A 20,092-nucleotide genomic window follows, 5' to 3' on the forward strand; every position below is an offset into this window, starting at 1 on the left:
TTTCGGACGGTCCGACAGGCAGAGAAAACCATTCACATATGTGTGAAGAAGAGTTGCTATGGTTACTAACTGTTCTGCTGCTAAAGAGTTATTTTTGTTTCCGCCAAAGTAATTTAATCTCTAAAAGCATTTAATATATTTATATCTAACAACAGCTTGAATTGTAAAGTAAAAGCCATTAATTGCAAATATTTGCTGTAGGACCTTTTTTCTCATGCTCAGGCTTTCCAGATTTCCTTATTGATTTTTTCATTTCTTTGCAAATTAGTCGGAATTTGAAGAACAGAATAGAGAAAAGATTCCAAAGATTTTAAAAAGAAACTGACGTTAAATAGTTTAAAAGATTGATTAGATTGTTGACCAATTTTTAAAAAAAAAGTCCTTTACTCGGAGAAAGTCCAAAGATTAATAGTTTCTTTTGTAAAATAATAATAATAAATAATAATAAATAAATAATAATAAATAAATAATAATAAATAAATAATAATAAATAAATAATAATAAATAAATAATAATAAATAAATAATAATAAATAAATAATACTTAATAAATAATAAATAAATAATAAATAAATAATAATTAATAAATAATTAATAAATAATTAATAAATAATAATTAATAAATAATTAATAAATAATTAATAAATAATATTAATTAAATAATAAATAAATAAATAAATAATTAAATAATGAAAAAAATTGCATTTTTAAATGAAGTTAATTTATTGAGACATATTCAAAAATACCAATTTTTTCTGAAAGAAGTGAGTTGATTAATTCGATGAGACGATTAAGATCAGGAATTTTTTTCTTTTTTCAATTTAATTCTTGTTAACTTGAACCAAAGATCAATTTACAAAGGAAGTCATTTTATTAATTGTCAGTATATTAAAACCAAAAGAAACTTTAATTAGTTATCTTGATTTTAAATTCCCTATAGCTAAACTGACAGTAAAGCAATATTTTGAAGTTGAGTTTTAATCAAAAGCAATTTTTCCTTTTAAAAATAGAGATTTGGTAAAATAATCAAAATTCACCAGAATATTCAATTCCAAAACAAACTGATGTTTTAATGCACAAAATTTTTATCAACACAAATTATAAATAAAGATTCTCTTACACGATATTATAATAAAAATGCAGAAAGAATCAATCAGGTCAACGTTGAACTACAAATATCATATAAGTTTGTTGCAACTTTAATTTGAACTCTTAAAAATAAAAAATGGAGCAATTTTTGTGTACAATAGAGTGCACCTCTTAGCACCCTAATACCAGAAACCCTCCATCACGTCAGCGAGTGCTGCTGATTATGAAATCACTTGCCGAATTTTATTTTTAAAACAAAACCAAAAAGTGTAGAAAATTGCTAAAGTTTCTTTTTAGAACATTTTTAAACTCGTTTAAAATAAAAAATTAAAAAGGTGAATTGAGAGAAAATCGGAAAGAAAATTAAAGGATTTTTTTTTTCTGTAACTTGTTTATAGGCTTAACTGTATTGAGATTTATTTCCTTTTTTGTGTCATTATATAAAACTTAAGTTAAATTAATTAATTTTGGCCCTTTTTTGGAAATTTTACTATTTTTTTTGTCAGATTTATAGTTTATAGTGTAACGTGTTAAAATTTTTTAACCATATTCATCTCTCCTCTTCCTCTTTTTAATTTTGTTTGCAATAACAAAGCATAATTTTTCCTAACCATTGTAATTTATTGCACAGTATATTCCTAAGCATAATAATTTATACATAAATAATGAGTTATGTGAACATGTTTTTCAAAAAATGAAAACAATTAAAAATGTCATTTGTTCATAGAAAATGAGCATATACCATTGGAACAGTTTAAATCGGAGTGTTATAATATGGATTTTAAATACTTCGCTAATATTTGTATATGTCTCAATTTTAATGTATACATGCGAAAATAAAAGTTTTATCATTTATGTTTGTATGAGGTTTATCTCTAAAGTATTTCAATAAAAAGTAATTTAAATTTAGAAACAAAAATTACATGTGTATTTATTATTATTAATGCTCAAACATTTTACACTTTAATGATTTTTGTTTATTTCAAATATTTTTTTTAAATTTTATATTTTCTTATTTTATTAAAAGCTTATTAAAATAAACATTAAATTATTAATTTTGTAACACTACATCATTTTTTTCTCTCAATATCGGCAGTTTATTTTAAAAAGCCTCAATACAGGCCGAAATAATGCTAAATTGAATAGACCAAAATTTGCTGAATGAAATGCTTTTTTTCTAAAAAAATGTATATTGTAAAGGCAAATGCTGTTCGATAATGAAAGGAAAATGTAGATACTGTAAATTAGAAAAAATAATAGCAATATTACTAGACCTGACGTAATATTAAAATCTTATTAAAAATAACAAAAAAATTCAATTTTTACTGCAAACAAAAGAAATTTAAGAATTTTTGGTAATAATTTATTCTGATTAACAGCTAAATGCACAATACAAACAAATTATTATTTTTTTCTTCTAAAAGCGTAAGGTTATATTTTCAGAAGCTTCAGTAAAGGCCTTGGTAATTATTATAGCTTGATCTTTTTTATAATAAAGACAATAATATTTCGTCTAAATACAATAATTTTCGTCTCTCATATTTTCTTGCTGTGAAACGATAGACGAAAATGTGGATGCAATGAAGAAATTTAAAAAAACGTGAATAAAAATAATAGTCATATTACAACACAAGTCAAAGTAAAATGTTAATAAAAAAAAAATCTTATATACTTTGAAATTATATGAATAAATTATTAAAACTTATTTTTACCCAATTCTGCAACAACAATCTTAAAAATAATTTGATTTACTCAATGTTAAAATATATAAAGAGAAAAAAAAGAATTATAATCCTGATGTATTGCAATATAAAGCTTGTTACTAACAGGCTGTTTAGAATCATTGCAATATATGCATTGTTGTGTAATATAGTTTCAGTCCGTTTAATGAGGAAATTTTCAACTACTCTCTGATTTCAACACAAGTCGATGAAGGCAGAAGTTTTAGGTTTATTATTTTATAGTTAGGATTTGCTTATCGAAATTTTATAGCATTATACAAATGTAGAATTTGTTTGAGTTGCTTAGTAAACTATGTACCTCAAAACGTGAGTAATTTATTAATCTCTTCTCACCAAATAATTGTTTGTTTAAGACTTACACTGTATTGTAAGGTAAGATATAATTGGTTTTGAACATATTGTTCAGTAAATATTTTCTTTACGATATAAATGTTTTTGAAGAATAATTAAATTAATAACATTTAAGTGCTCGTAACAAAAATAAGAAAATTCAGCAAATTATAAAGAAACACTCTTTAAATTTTGGAGATCATTGAACCATTCAAATTTATTACAATCTTAATATAGTCCAATGAGGTGACCCGGGTTCGAATCCCAGTGATGGCTGGTTGATATGAATTGTGTACCAAGCTCGCACGGACCACAGTATTGACGCACTGATCCCTAATGGTAGACGGATCTAGGGCTTAAGTTCCCTTGTCATCAGGCCAACCATGGGAATTCGTGGATTTGCTCCCCACAAAACGCAAATGGGGGTTAGTTTCATCAAGAAAGTCCTCCACGAAGGATATGTCTTCTGGATTGGGTTCAAAATTACAAGGCTAAGATGTTGAACATTGGCAGTCGTAAACTCAAAATTGGGTCAGCTGCTTAACGACAGTTGCTAAATAAAATCTTAATATGGTGCTGAGTTGTATTGTATATTTTAAACTTATAATAGTCATAATATATATAATAACGGAATAATTATATTTAATAACGTAATAACTGAATCATAGTTTAATTTAGTACCTTATTAAGGTGGACAATAATAGAATTAATACATTGAAGCCAATAAATAAAATTTTGAAATTCAAAGCTCAAAAGGCAAATTTACTTATTTAATGAAATTAAGAGAGTCTAGTATTTGGGTAGAAAGTTTGTAACTTGGTATATTATAACAACTTACTTTTTTAAAGCTGTTTAGAAAACGATTTTCACAAGCACTGAGTATCAAGACTTTAATGACTACAATTTTCGCCGCAAACTACAAATTTTAAATTTTTGCTGTAAAATTATATTTACCCATTCAATATCTACAGAAAATAATAGAACAAAATATTCATTTCTTACACTCAAAGATGAAACTTTGATTTTTCATATTATAATTTATCTACATACAATCGTACTCATTTACCCATCTTACAAATGCAGAAGAAATTTCTGAATTTCGAAGTATCTATTTGATTTAAACTTAAAAATGCAAGCATAGAGGAAATAAATGTTTAATTTCACCAAAAAAGTTATTACGGTTAAGGACGTGGTCCGAGTCTAAGCTGCTATTCCATTCTTTTAAATAATTAACATAGTCAGTGATATGAGAAGAATATACAGTAATAATTTTAGTATTCTTTAGTAATTTATCTAAGTTAAATCTATTACCAGGCTTGAAATAAATTAAAATCAACGACACAATTCAATGTATGTACTGAGCCAATGTTTATAGCTCTACTATAGTGATATTTAAAAGCAGAAAGAGGCAATTTAATATATTGCTATAGATATCTTAAATACACAATATAAAACAATAATCAAATGGAGCACTATTCTTTCGAAAATACATTCGAAAAGTTAGAAGACAAATTTATTAAATTGATTTTAAAATGTATGCAAGATAATGTTAATAGAGAACAGTGATTAATCACAATTTAAATCAAAATGGTTGATTAATATTATATGTATGATAAAATAAATGATTGATAAGTATGTTAATAGTAGCACCTAACATCCGTACTAAAAAATGGAGAAAAAAAGGCAATTTTTTTTGCAGATTTATCTTTTATCTAAAATCGGAATAATTATTTAACGTTTTTTTAAATCTTGAAAACAATAGAGATACACAGCACCGTGATTATCTTATATCATAAAAAAGCGACTCAGCATAAAACAATAGTAGAAGATAAGAATGAAACGAAAATACAATTTTTGTAAATGCCTTTTGCATTTCATCGATGTTGACACAATCCATTAAGTAGAGGTGAAGTGTGATAAAAGTTTATCGTTTTTAAATATTAGCGTTTTGCTCAGAAAACAGTTAAGAGTATAGTTTTTAAGTTCGTGCTTCGATGGGTACTGGAGAAGAAACCGAAAGTCTCGTGTCGCAAGGACATGACTCTTCCAAAGGATATGGAACTCTTCCAAAGAATGAACCAAGTGATCAGACTGTACAGCAAAAAAAGAAAAGGTACCGTTATTTTCTTCAGTTGTAAATATATGACTGCAATTATGGGTCAATCAAATTTTACTTACAGATTCTGTTCTCAGAGGATAAAGAAAATTTAAGCGCGCTTAACATAATGTACCTGAGAACTATATAGTGTTCAAAATAAAAGACGGGACAGTTAAATAACTTTTTATACAAGGATAAAATTATCACGCATCGTTTTAATTTAATGAATAACCCTCAAATAAGCTAATTCATTAATTTTAGCCATTAATTAAATTACGGAATCAGACAATAAAACGCACTTTCTCTGAACCAATATACACTCTAAAAAATGGATTTAGCAGAAAAATTCCGTTAGCTATCTTATCAGTTTTCCGCTGTAAATTGTACAGAAAAAAATTGTTAAATTGATACAGAATTTATCTGTATACAACAAAATTCCTCCGTAGTATAAGCAGAGAAAAGATATTAACAAGTACAGCACTTATTTGTGCTATAGACAAAGGAATCCTGTTAACCAATACAGACTTTTTCTATTAAAAAAAATAGATTTTCTCTGCAGTATATAAAGAGGAATTCTGTTAGCCATTACAGACTTTTTCGAAGAAAACAGAATTTCTCTGTAGCATATACAAAGGAATGCTGTTAAACATTACAGACTTTTTCTGTAAAAAATACAGTTTAGTAACAGCACTGACGGAAAAGTACTAATAAACATTACAGACTTCTTCTGTAAAAGGCAGGATTTTTCTGTAATACATAAAAAGGAATCCTGTTAACCATTAGCCTTTTTCAGTAAAAGAAAAATAATTCTATGTAGTACCGACAGAGGAATCCTGTTAGCCAATAGACTTTTTCTCTGTGAAAAACAATATTGCTCCGAAATACAGACAGGGGAACACTGTTAACTAATAGAGATTTTCTTTGTATGCATCACAGATTTTCCATAATATACTAACGGAAATGTAATTAAGGAAATTCTGAAATACTTAATTCAATCAACTTCTTAACAAGTTATTAATCACTGGGTTAAGTTTTACTTATCCTTCATTTAATTAGATAAATTTCTAACGAAAAGAACTTTTATTTATTTTCTTTTTGTCAAAATAAAAATATAGTAAAAATTTACTCTAATTGAGTGTAATGTTGCTTGAATTAACCGGAAAATTCGAGCATCAAAACACAGACAAATAAATTAAGGACGATAATTATGTAGTCATTAAAAATAATGAAAGCAGTATTCATTTACCACTTTTATGCACAAATTATCATGCCACTCAATATCATGATATTTTGGCAAAAGGATGTTTTATTTTTACAAATAAATTAATGCATAGAAGATTCTTTTTTGTTAGAATCTTATCAAAATAAATGAAGGCTAAATAACATTCAATTCGTTGCTTTGAAACCTATTCCGAAGTTGACAGATTAAAGGATATCGGTATATTTAATTGCATTTCCATCTGGCATATAGACAGAGGAATTCGCATGAATTTTTAAAATTTCATTGTAGTATGGACAGGAAAATCCTGTTAAATTGATGGACTGTCTCTTACTGGGTTCATCCTGCTAAATTTATAGAATTTCTCTTATTCTGCTAAATTAATAAAGTTTATCTTACAAGGTACATCCTATTAAACTTCCGAAAAAATTTCTATGCATAAAACGCAAGTTTGATTTGCTGTTGCAAAAGGTAAGTTTTTTGAATAAGTATTCTGTTTAGCCTATATCAATAGTAAAATCCTACTTATAAGAAGAAAAAACTTGATCATTAGCGGAAATGAATAAAAATTGTTGCATTAAACTTTTCCTAACTATTTTTTGATGACCTTATTGATACGAAAAAGTACTACTAAGTTCATCATAACACAATTTTTAATATAATGCATGCTTTGAACAAATGTAGTTTAACATGTTTTTATTAGCTTAATACGTATTTTTTCCTTAAAATATTCGTTCATATACTTTTAGTCAAGGAAAAAATTAATTTCGAGAAATAGCATAAAATAATTGAGATCCACTTTCTAAATAATTCGCTCCCGCTTAGGAATTATTAACCATTTTGAAATCATATCTGGGAAAAATTAAAAGTAAAAAGTCATAAAAAAGTTATAAATAAAATCTATCAAAAAATTTTCACTTAATTATAAACTTTTCATACTGAATAGTAGAAATTGTTGATTCAAAATTATTCTGTTCTTGACATAAATCTGTTCCATCGTTATTTTTTTATTTCAAATAACTGTTAAGTATTTGCTTCTAATTTTATTAAATGCGCATAATGTTGAGCTGTTTTCTGCGAATGTTTTGTATATGATTCTATTTCTTTCTGGTAAATTTAAGCTAATTTTAAAAATCTGAAGGATTTTTAATCCTTTTTTTTACCAACAATTTCAAAGAATATTCACTTTACAAAAACAATACTTGTTTTGGATGTTTTAAATTGCAACTAATTATAAATTTTGGTATTTAATTAAGTTATAATATAGAGATTAAGATTAAAATATAGAGTGGGTTCAACAATCAGTGGTGCCCAAAATATATATACTTTAATGACAAAGATAAATCATAAAAACTTAAGCACTAAGGACAACAATAAATATTTAAGTACAAAAATTGTATCTAATTCTAAATAAATAAACAAATAAAATTAAACAGATCAAAAGCAGGTTTTAATTACATGAAACTAGTTTTTTTTTCTTAAAACAAAGATGTAAAGTCGTTTATCTAATAAACTACATCAAATAAACTGATTTTTGAAAATTTACTTCATCCATATCATTGATTGTTTTCGATTTACTTGTCACATTTTAATAATACTGATACTTCTCATTTAAAAAATAATTAGAAGTCCTTTATGTGTAGGTTTTTATAGCTTCATTTTTGTCAAGTTCATTTTCGGATAGTAATTACGGAAACTCTGTATTCGTAAATAAACTGAAATGTCCAAAGAAGTATCTTCATTCTACTATTTATTTGCAATATTTATGTTTCGAATGTTCTGCAATAAATGGTTTGTAAATAATGAAGCGTTTCATTTTTTTTTTAAATCTAAGTCATGTTTATCTTTCATGTGTTAGCTTTATTTCCTTTGTTTCAAAGTGTGGCTTGATATTTAAGACAAAAAACATATAACAATGGTAGGGAAATAAATTAGATTAGATAAAAATAAAATTACAAATTGTTTATGGAGTTAAACTTTTTCAATGGTTACTCTTATTTTTGTTACGATTTACAACTTTTTATTTTGTTTTCAACTTATAAGATTTCATGAAAGCGAAATAAAAGTTAAAATAAAAAATGGCTAAAAGTATTAATCAAATAATTTACTAATAATTATATTTTAAAAAATGCAAACTAAGTAATATAACAGCATTTATCTTGCTAGATGTAATTGAACTAAGAGAACAGAATTAAATTTAGAGATTAAGTTAAGATTAATAATTAAAAATAAAACTTTTCAAAATGTATCACGTAAAGCAAGACACTTCAAATAATTGTATTTATTAACCCATATATTTTTATGTCAAAAATTTATCTAAATCGATAAATAACTGCTTTTGATGTAATATTTTATTTTCACACTAAATATTTTGTTATTATAAAAGGCATCACTATAAAGTTTGAGAGTTTAAATATGCATATTCTTACAATACTGTTAGCTATTATTTATTATGTCCTTTCGCACCTAAACCAGATTCTTTAAAATCGCTATTATTTATAGAAAAAAATATATCATGTTTTTATCATTCTTATTTTCATGGATATAAAATTGAAACTAAAAGTTCTAACCATCACCTTCCAAAATATTATTATTATTAAAAATATTTTTAATTTTTATTTATTGTCTTGCAAGTTTAATCTTTATTATTCTTTTAGGAAGAAAGTTCAAATTGCCAAGGAAAAAAAATCTCAGAAAGAAAAAATATCACTATGGTCTTTGGTAAGAAATTAAATAGAATAATTCGCTTGAATAAAACTGAATAATTATTTTCATTTTGAAACAATCTCTAGAAAATAAAAATAATAAAAAACATTTATTATTTTTTTAGGAATTTTCATTCTAAAATTTGCAGCGAAAGTCAGTCATAAGTTTGTTTGGTCTGAATGTTAATAAAACGTTTTAATATGAAATTCTTTAATTTAGGTTTATTGAAACCAAATATTTTTTTTTTTTTTGTTCTTTGAAGATGAATTCGTCTTCAGACTCAAAGACTTAAAATATATTTCAAGCTAATGTAAGAACCGAATGGTAATGACAAATATGTTTCATTTTATAAAACTATTTTGCATAGATTTAGATGCATACTACTCCTCTGTGGAAGTTTGCTTTAATTCATATGTCAATTTATTTTTAATGAAAATGGGTTCCCAAAATGTATGATTTTTTTGTTTCAAGAATACAGCTACAAAAAATAAGCATTAAATTTTTTTCCTTTACATGTTTATTGTTTTATAACTATAATTAATTTCGAAAACTCACCATACTTTAAATAAATAAATTTAAAAAATCACGTTCTAGCAAATTAACCAGTAGATTTATATAATTTATTTTATATTATTGTTATTATTGAAAATTGAGTGCTTGTTTTTGCTTAGTTCGATTATTATGGGAAATTTAGTGCTATCTTTGCTCTTGATTTCCATTAAATATATAAACTTGCAGAACACTAAAAATTTTAAGTTTTTTCAATGTAATCTATATGTAAAAATAGAGGACCAAGGAATTATATCTATTTTATAGACTAACATTAGACAAAGTAATCTGCATAATTCATCTAAATGGGAACTTTCCCTCTAAATTTAGCAAAAGATTTTATTTTACAACATAGAATAACTCTTGAAAGAAAATAAAGTTTGTGATTAATTTATACCTTAAATGAATTGCAATGTCAAATTATGTGTATACATTTATTTTTTATCATATTTTTTCAATTTTAGTTCTACTACAGTAAGCCATTAGATGTCTTTTTCATGATTTTGGGAACTTGCGCTGCTATTATAAACGGCGCTGGATGGCCTTTACTAGCAATTGTATTTGGATCAATGACAAATACATTCTTAACTCAATCACCTTCACCTGTTACAGTTTCATACACGAATACCTCATTTTTCAATGATTCAGGTACTATTCAAATTTTTTTTAAAAAGAATGTTCTTTATGCTTTTTTTTCTTCATTTTTTTAAAAATTTTGATCCCATTTATGAAAATAGAATAAAAAAATTTTATAACATAAATATTGAACCAAAACTAATTTTCATTGCAAAGTGTGAGCAAAAAATTTAGTTAGCAATGTTGAATATTTGTGTTTGGTGCAGTTTCTTTTCAAACACATCATGCAATTATTATGTTGTTGTTTTTCACGCAATTATAGAATGCAATTACTGCGCAGTTACTTTTAATGCAAATGGAGATCATTGAAATGGTTTTTAAATCCTTAATTATTAACGACGGGGTCAGGTCACTGGCCTTACAACAAAAACTTTCTAGGTTCGAATCCCGTAGAAGGCATGGATGTTCTTTCCTTCTCTATACTATCACTAATTTTTATTAGTAGTAGTAGCAGTAACGAATATCATATTTTCCTTATCTCGTTTGACACAACATTAAAATAGCAGAAAATATAAATGATCTATTTTGTTTTAAAATATATCTAGACATTTTTTAAAATAATTTTAATGAGAACAATGTTTTTAGCTTTCTCGATTAAATTTTTGTTTCTCTCTACTAGCTTCAATGCAGATTTTCGGAAATCAAACTACTCCTGATTTTGAAGAAGTAATGACTACGTTCTCTTTATATTATGTTTACATCGGAATTGCTGTGTTTATAGCCTCTGTAACTCAGGTAAGTTACCGTAATTATTATCTTAAAACGTTTTCTTATATTAGTTTTTAAGTTTAGCTCTAGAATTTTCAGCTCATTATTTTTGGCAGATAAATTCATATCAGAATTAGAGAATATGAAAATATTTTCGATCGCATAATGAAATGCTTTTTAGAAAGTATCAAGTAATATTTAAGTATACTTAAAGACAAAAAAATTAATGACTAAATAACTTCGTATTCAATTTTTTGTATTTATTATACATGGTGTTTTGTAAAGACTACCCTTAATATGTATTTTAAACTCTTTTTCAAAACAAGGCTCTTTATCAAAACAAACTCTTTATTTAAAACAAAGATTATATCCTAACAAAACAAATTGTTTGTTAAAAATGTTAACATAACTGTTTTTTATAATTTGAATAAAGTTTGACAAGTAATTTTAATAGTTTGTGTAAAATTTCTTATTTCATAATATTACGAAGCAACGGTTTTCAAGAATCATCATTAACCATCTTATTCTAAATTCTAAGAATGTTTCATTTAATTTATGAGATTCACATATTGCACTAACTATACTAATCATTATCATTTTCAAACATACAACTAATTTAGCTTGACCCTTGGCAAAATAATTAAAATAAATTACATCACTTTCCATCAATTACATCACTTTTCACTTCACTCACAATGCCATACCACCGATTGCTTAGCAATAATTTTTATTTCTTAACAGTAAACAGATTGTAACATCAGAATTAAAAAAATAAGCAAATTTTCTAAACATTTTATAGTATTAACATAGATTTAGTTTCCTATTCTATTGAGATAGAATTTAAACGTATTAAATTCGCTTGGTTACAAGAGAAGCTTCACTCACAGAGTTGTTTTGTTTCTTTTAAATTTGTATTCAGTTTTCGGTTACTATAAAAACTCATTAAATATTTTCTGCCAAAGAGATTATTTCGCACAGGTGTAATAATTAAATTTTAATTGTGATCTAAAAATTAGTTAATTTTTGTTCATGATTTTATTTGCATATCTTATTTGAACACATTTTAACATAAAATTAGTTATAAAAGTAAATATAACGTGTTTTTCGTCTTATTATTGTAAAACGGTAGTTAAATACCCTCACTATAAAATGGTGCATAATATTCTATAGCCAGAATTTCCGTAAAAACTGAGCTTATTGATAAATGCATTTTTAGCATTCTTGTCAAAAATAGAAATAAAAATTTACACACAAAGAGGATTTCAAATCAATATTTAAGAGGAAAAAAACACTTTCGAGTCGGTTGGATGTAATAAACAACAAGACGGGTTTAATTGAGAGAGGAAATGGAATCTAATTGAAAGATGATTATTAGAAACAGTTTAAAGTTTTAACCTGCTTTGACTTTTATTACATACACATTTACGTGATGTGATTTGTCAGATTTCTGTGGCGTTTTTTATCTCTTTTTGCTTAACTATCAATTTGCGACCTTCAAAGTGTATACTTTTTATTGGTTTCATTTTTGGTAAACTTTTTAAAAAGACACATTGTGGAAAGTCCTTAATTTTGAAAAAAAAAACAAAATGAAAAGCGTAGAAATAATAATGTTTAACAATAAAAAATGATAAATAAATATTACAGTAAATACCATTATAACTTAGATATATTAATTTTATTCTGATGATAGCCAAAGGTATCTGGATAATTTTTGTTTATTATTAATAATCATATCATGGGATTTTTTTGTCCTATAAAATTCACAAAATAGTAAGATGACAATTACTTTTTAATGATATATAGATATAAGTGTGTTCTGAATGATGGTATAAAATTCGCATTACATATTATTCATATTTTCTTTAAGATCTTATTGTGGATGATGGCTTGTGAAAGGCAAGTTTACATCATGAGGCAAGAATTTTTCTACCAAGTTTTGCGACATGAAATAGCATGGTTTGATAAAAATCAAAGTGGAGAGCTAACAGCAAAACTTAATGAGTACGTATAGTTTATAAGCAATTTTAATTTAAAAGGAAATTAAAGTACTGTAATATGATTAATTTCTCATTGACAGCGATCTAGAACGTGTGAGAGAAGGGATTGGAGATAAATTCAGCATGTTAATACAGTTTGGTTCAACATTCGTTGCTGGATTTATAGTTGGATTCATTAAAGGATGGCAATTAACACTGGTTATTATGTCATTAACACCTTTATTAGCATTGTCATCTGCATTCTTAGGAAAGGTAAACAATACTGTTATTAATTCCTTTCAATATATAAATTTTGCAAACATATTTATGTAATGCTGAACAGCATAAATCAACATAATCAAATATACTACAGGAGGTTTGTTTATGAAAAAAAGTATGAGTTTGAATTTTATGTAGTGGAAATGAGCTATTAGTAGAATTTAAAAAAAATTTGCAAAAGGAAAAAAACAGCGAATTTTTAAAACTGAAATTGTGATAGTACAATACACAGGGGTGCAATGATTTATATTGTACTTTACACTATTTTTTCCTTTTTTAAATTCCGTCTCCCTCCCCTCACCCCTAAAAAAACAGTGAATGAAATCTCACCTTTATGTAACTGAATTTATAGAGTGGCATTCCTAAAATATGCTGATTTATTTGTGCAAATATTATCTTAAATTTGCCGACCGGTCTGTGTAGGGGACAGGGAACTGCCCTTGCATCTGAAAGGTTCTGGGTTCGAATCCCGGGTAAGGCATGGATGTTCTTTCCTTCCCTGTACTATCTGTCCTCACTGTGGGAGCGACATTGGCCCCCCCTAATATGGTGCCACTGAAGGAGAGGCCAACAAAATCACCCTGTAAATGCCTGAATTGACGAATGTTAACACAGGTGGGAATTGGAAAAAAAAATTCTAAATTCCGTATCTTTCGCAGACAAAGCACGATTTTGCGGTCAATTTTGTGCGGTTTGCACAGATTAACAGTATATTTATAAAGAAACAACTACAGTTACGTGCCTTACATTTACGGCACTGATATAACTTTAAGCAATGTTTACCATTTTGCAATAAAGAATTATTAAAACGGACAAATCACTTAAACATTTTTAAAGTTATTAAACGTTTTCAAAAACCATCACCTGGGTGAACACTTAGATGAAAAATATCAAAATCAATGAAAAATTTTCTATTTTTTGAAAATTTTTTATGAGCCCAGATAAGACAATGAAAGTGTAACTTCTTAAAAATAAATAAATCACGAACGCCCTTTATTTTATTTCATTTTCACAAAACTATGGATTTTTTATCGAGACATTTTGGACCATTTTTAGAATTAACAAAAAGGGCACTTTCTACAGATAAGTTAAAGTTCACTTTACAGTAACGAACAGCTGTTGAAAAAATAGCCTATTATTCGCATAAAAGCGTTATTTAATGTGAACAGCCTTAATTATCATACTACATTTGAGGTCATTTTTGCGATTGTATCCCTAAGATTGTTTGACAAAGGACCTTTTCCTATTTATTATTTATTGTTGCCTTTCACTATTTCTTTCAATATATGTTGCTTTTTCTCCATTTAACTACAGACAAGTTCTACAAAAATTACGAAAACCTAAGAACTCAAAATATTAGTTTGAATACTTAATGATATTCAATTTATAATAAGCTAGAATGATAAAAATTAGGAAATCAGAAAAGGATCTTGAGATTTATAACTATTGTTTTTTGAAGTTAAATTAATTCTCTGCAGTGTAGTGAAATTCAATTAAATATTTGCACAATAGTTCCGAATTTGGCATTAGAAAATTTAGAAGATAAAACCAACTTATTTTTTATAGCTGTTTCTCATAACTGTTTTGTTACCAATGTTTAGTTCGTGTCTTTAAACTTTTTTTGAAATTTATGAGACCTTAGTAAAAACATAGAGAAAACAATTCTGATAAAATTGTCATACCTGTATGGTAATGGCATTTCTGGTTCTGAAAAAATATAATTCTTGTAATAAAACCAAAATATACAGTACTTAAACTAATCATTTTTTGATTTTTTCCGTTTATATGGTTACGATTTACCGAAAACTTTGGTTTTCAAAATTATAGTTTTTATTACCATACATTTTGTAAAAATGCAAAACTGAAAAGTAAGTTTGACCGAATAAATAGCATTTATGCCATTTTCTAAGATATTGCTATAAAATTATCAAATTTTACCGCATTAACTGCAAAGCAGCATTTTAATAAAACCATATTTAATTGTTAATTTCACCAAAAGTCAATACGAAAGACGTTTGGTAAAAGTTACCCTGATATTCCCATAGAACCAGAAACACGGTAAATTTTTACCATATTCTGGTAATTTTGACCATGCTTTTTTTCTCAGTGTAATATTCAATCTCACTTATTTCATCACGCGTTTAATTCAAAAGGATCATGCTTGAAATATTTTGTTGCATCAAATATTTTTAAAACATGACAGTATTCATATATTAAGTAATATATGTAAATGTTAATTTGTTTTACCAATTTTATTTTAGCTGGTAGCAAGTTCATCTGCCCGTGAACAACAAAAGTATGCAGTGGCTGGTGGAATAGCTGAAGAGGTTTTGTCTAGTATAAGAACAGTCACGTCTTTCAATGGTCAAGAGAGAGAGGTAAAGAGGTATAGATATCTATGGACTTTTTAACTCATTAATGGCCATAAAAGGAGACTATTTTAGTTATTTCGGGTGTGTGTAGATCAGTCTTATAACAATAGCTATTATTAAGTTATTCAAAATTAAAAAGTCAATTTTTACATCTCTCTTACCAAAATTTTTTAATTGAAAAATATATTAAAAGCTATTTTTCGACCAGATATTACTTATCAATTGTAGTAATCGGCGTGCTAATCGTTTAAGAATTGTATCTTTAAACAATTTGTACCTCAATAACTACTTTAAAATAGAAAAAATGCTTCATATTGTAACAAAACCTTAAAATCTTTATTTCTATACCTTGAATGATGGTCGCGATTTGTACTTTCCCTTTAAGATTACAATATTTTTAAAATAAAAATATCCTTAATCATTTTAAGATTGTTTAATTATTTATGATTGTTGATTCTTTTATTAATATGATTAGACACTACTAATAGTTAAAATTAAAGCAAAGAAATTATAATAGTAAACTTAAAGCAAGAGATCCAGATTGAATCATTAAAAATGTAATATTTTGTAAAAGTTTGATTTTCATATGGTTATGTTCAACTAAACAATTGGTACAATGCATTTATTTTATTATCTTACAAGTCTGTTATCAGTCATAAAATACTATTTTTATAGAACCATAAATTTAAGAATAACGTTTTGGATTCTGTGCCACTCCCATGAGATGGCGACACTAACAAGATTCCCCTTGGAAATCTGTAACAGCTTATAATATAAATTTTTGGAGTCTATTGTATGAAACATAAATTTTTTGATGCAAAAAAAAATTTTACTGACGATTTTTTTTCCAATTTTTTTAAGACTAGTTCAAATTTTGTAAATTTTTATTTTAAACAGCTATTATATCATCTAGAATTTTTTGTAGAATTTTAAAATAAAAATATCAATTCAATAAGTTTTACTTAAAAAAAACATATATTTAATAGTTTTGAAAATATTTTTGCGATAATTTTATGTTAGGATTGGATCTTTCCTGTGACAAAAACGAAATAAAAGATGTAAGGAATTCCGAAAGACGGAAAGAAAATTTTACTATTAATTTAATCGTTTTATTAGATTAATTCATATTTTATTTTTGTTGCATTTTTCCAATTTGAAATATTAGTAATTTCTAAAAATTGAAACAATTTAGTTTTTTGACAAAATTTTAACTTATTTTATAACTTTAAAATTCATTACAATGAAAGGTTTGAATTCATTGCATTGGTTCAACATCACTTATCTTCAGTTACAATTAGCACTATATTTGTATGTTTAAAGTCAGTATATAACTTTTTCTGATAGTTCCAGCAAGTTGACGTCAATCCTAAAAATCGATGTCATCTTTTGTAATATGTTACGGTTGTTACGAATGTTTGTAGTGCCAATAGTTATGAAATAAATTGTACGCCTTGGACACATTCTGAGCACACATTTAAAGTCCCGTTAGTTATTAAGGCTTGAAATTGTATTAATTAAAAAATTATTATGAGTTAATTATCTATGGTTCCCGTGAATTGAGAAAAATATTGAGAACTACAAAGAAAAAGTAGAAAGTCTACGGTAAGGTTAAGATGAAAAAAAAATGCTTATTTTTGAGTCTTATTTTTAAAATTTATTTTTTATTAAGAAATCACGACAGATAATTGAGTTTTGATTGGTAAAAATTCATTTAACAAATTAATAATAAATATAAAATTTTTTATTTGATCATTTAATATTTTCCCCCCTTTTAGATATCATGCAGCTTTGCTTGATGGCATGAATGTAGCTATTCGAAAATATGTTTACATGGCATTTGGAATTGGGTTTACTTTTCTTGTTTTGTATGGCTCATATGCTGTGGCCTTTTGGTAAGTTTATTTTCAGTTCACAAAATGCATAGCGTGATTAATTTTCTGTCTAAAGTTTAATTCAATACATTATTTTTATACTTACTTTTTAACATAAATGAGAAAATTTTAGAAAGAACAGAATCACAAAAAGTGGAGAACTGCAAAGAAAATAAAAATTTCTTAGGAGTATGACACTAGAATGATGATAAATATTGAGTAGCTAAAATATGATTAATTTAGTATCAGAATTTACTTAATTTATTTATTTTTAATTTCAGCGCTTCCTTTTCAAAAATTATAAATATAGTCCTTGCAAGTTCATTTAAAATTAAAAGTAAAGATATTTAATAAAATTTTATTCTGACAAAACAACTAAAAAAATTTTTTTAAATTCATAGGTATGGTGCACAGTTGGTAATTGACGGAAAAATGACTGCAGGAGATGTTTTCTCAGTAAGTGAAGCTTTTATTTTAGTTTTCATGTAATGGCACTTAATTTAAGACTATTAAAATTACTTTTGAAATACCAGTATTGCAAAAATGAAAATATCTTTAAAAACCAAAGTTGAACTTTAAATTTTTTTAAATATATTCATAACTGTTTTGTTTAATACTTATTTTTATTATTCCATCTTTTGCTAACATATCAAGTTTTTGTCTTAAAGGTATTTTTTGCTGTAATGATTGGATCATTTTCACTGGGAAATGCAATGCCACATTTAACAACTGTTGCAACAGCTAAAGGATCTGCTGAGAAAATATTTGATATCATCAAAGCAGTAAGTTTCTTTTTGACAATATTATACATGCTATGCATATTTTTCACTTATCATTGAGAACTATCGAATTATATTTAATTTACTTGACAAAACAATTAAGTTGATTAATATGCTTTGAAGCAAATGTAATTGCGAGAGCCTAAAAATTTAAAATCATTCCTATGTAATATGGGATAAGAAAAATTTTATTAATTTTTAATGAATACCCTTTAATTCTATTACAAGGCGAATATGATTAAAAAATTTATAAATCTGAATCTACATAGATATTTTTTAAAAAAATATTCTGTATGGAAATATGCAAATAGTTTCAAAAAAAATATATAAACATTAAACTCGAATTGGATAATTAATATTTTTTAAGGAAATTCAACTCTACTATTATTTCCTTTTTTAAAAATATATAAACATTAAACTTTGTTTTAAATTATTATAATTTTTTATAAAGAATTCATCTCTACTATACTTTAGTCCTACATTTCACGCCATTTGTGAAGGCATTGGTTTCACTAAGTTAGTTTCGAGATAATACAAAGTTTGGTTCGATCTAAGCCACTATGAAATATTTATCTATTCACATTTACATTACAATTAAGGTATAAAATACCGACACTCAAGGCGCCAATACTTTTAATCGTAAAATCCATTATTATCGTGAACCGCAAATTGTACAGTAATATTTAGAGAAAAGTTACTTCATAAATGTAAATAAACAAGTATTACTGTAAAAATTACGGTATAAAATTTAAAGGGGAAAATGGATTTTAGAGGAAAATAAGTTCTACGGATGCTGCACCCAGATTGCCAATACTTTTATCGTAGTTTGATCCGGAATTTTGAATAGTGTAGTTTAACTGTGTTGTTGCTACTTAACTGTGTTGTAGTTGCTAATCTGTGCTGCAGTTTCTTAACTATGTTATACTTGATTAAATTTAGAAAAATATGAGAATGATAATGAAATTCGACAAATTTCAAGAGCTCAAAAATAAATGTCTATTCTTAAGACTTGTCAGATGAAGATGGGGAAAACAAAAAAGAAAAAATTGAAACATAAAATGTAACGTTAACAACAAAAAATGGAAAATAAAAGGCGAAAAACCATGGCGTGTTGTAGTTGCTTAAATATGTAGCATGATAAATTAAGTATTAGGAACCTTATAAGAGGAGTGACAATAGTACAAAGAGGAGTTGACCTGAAATCTTGAATCCTTGGTCAACCCAAAATCATTGAATGTGTTGTTCCAACTGTAGTGTAGTGACAATAACTTATAATGATTGTTCTTTTTTGCAGGTACCAAAAATTGATCCATATTCTAGAGAAGGCATACACCCAACCCAATTCACTGCAGACATCGAGTTTAATAATGTTTATTTCAATTATCCATCAAGAAAAACAGTCAGAGTAAGAAATATACATTATTTTATCAATGAGCTTGTCGTTTGTTTGTCTTTCTATTTGAATCTATCTTTAGAAAGGGTGTTTCGAATTCAGAGGAAAAGGCATCAAAACCATGAAAACTTACAATAGGATATGGGGTTTCAGAGAATGAAAGTCACAGGCAGTTTTCGTTCTCATGGGGTGAACAACTCCATAAGATACTAAAAATTTGTTAACTAAAAAAGATTTATTTGAACAACTATTACAAGAGCTCCTCGAAGTGGCACCCGCTAATATCCTTGTACAGTGACGCAAAAACGATTCCCTGGCGAGCATGTAGATACAACGTGTGCTTTTG

General features: G+C 26.2%; 1 protein-coding gene across 1 annotated transcript in view; it reads left to right on the forward strand.

Moving 5' to 3' along the window:
* Positions 1–3,090: 3,090 nt before the first annotated feature.
* The window catches only part of LOC139427037 (uncharacterized), an 82,106-nt gene continuing 65,104 nt past the window's right edge, over positions 3,091–20,092 (forward strand). Inside the window, exons 1-11 of the mRNA XM_071187423.2 lie at positions 3,091–5,273; positions 9,135–9,198; positions 10,197–10,380; positions 10,988–11,103; positions 12,944–13,077; positions 13,154–13,325; positions 15,593–15,717; positions 17,479–17,595; positions 17,976–18,030; positions 18,243–18,356; positions 19,648–19,758. Coding sequence (XP_071043524.2) covers positions 5,155–5,273; positions 9,135–9,198; positions 10,197–10,380; positions 10,988–11,103; positions 12,944–13,077; positions 13,154–13,325; positions 15,593–15,717; positions 17,479–17,595; positions 17,976–18,030; positions 18,243–18,356; positions 19,648–19,758 — 1,311 coding nt within the window. The 5' untranslated portion in view covers positions 3,091–5,154. The remainder of the gene's footprint in view (positions 5,274–9,134; positions 9,199–10,196; positions 10,381–10,987; positions 11,104–12,943; positions 13,078–13,153; positions 13,326–15,592; positions 15,718–17,478; positions 17,596–17,975; positions 18,031–18,242; positions 18,357–19,647; positions 19,759–20,092) is intronic.

This window comes from Parasteatoda tepidariorum, chromosome 11 (genome assembly GCF_982258835.1).
Source record: "Parasteatoda tepidariorum strain Cologne lab strain chromosome 11, Ptep-v5.0, whole genome shotgun sequence".
In the NCBI taxonomy this organism is placed as follows: domain Eukaryota; kingdom Metazoa; phylum Arthropoda; class Arachnida; order Araneae; family Theridiidae; genus Parasteatoda; species Parasteatoda tepidariorum.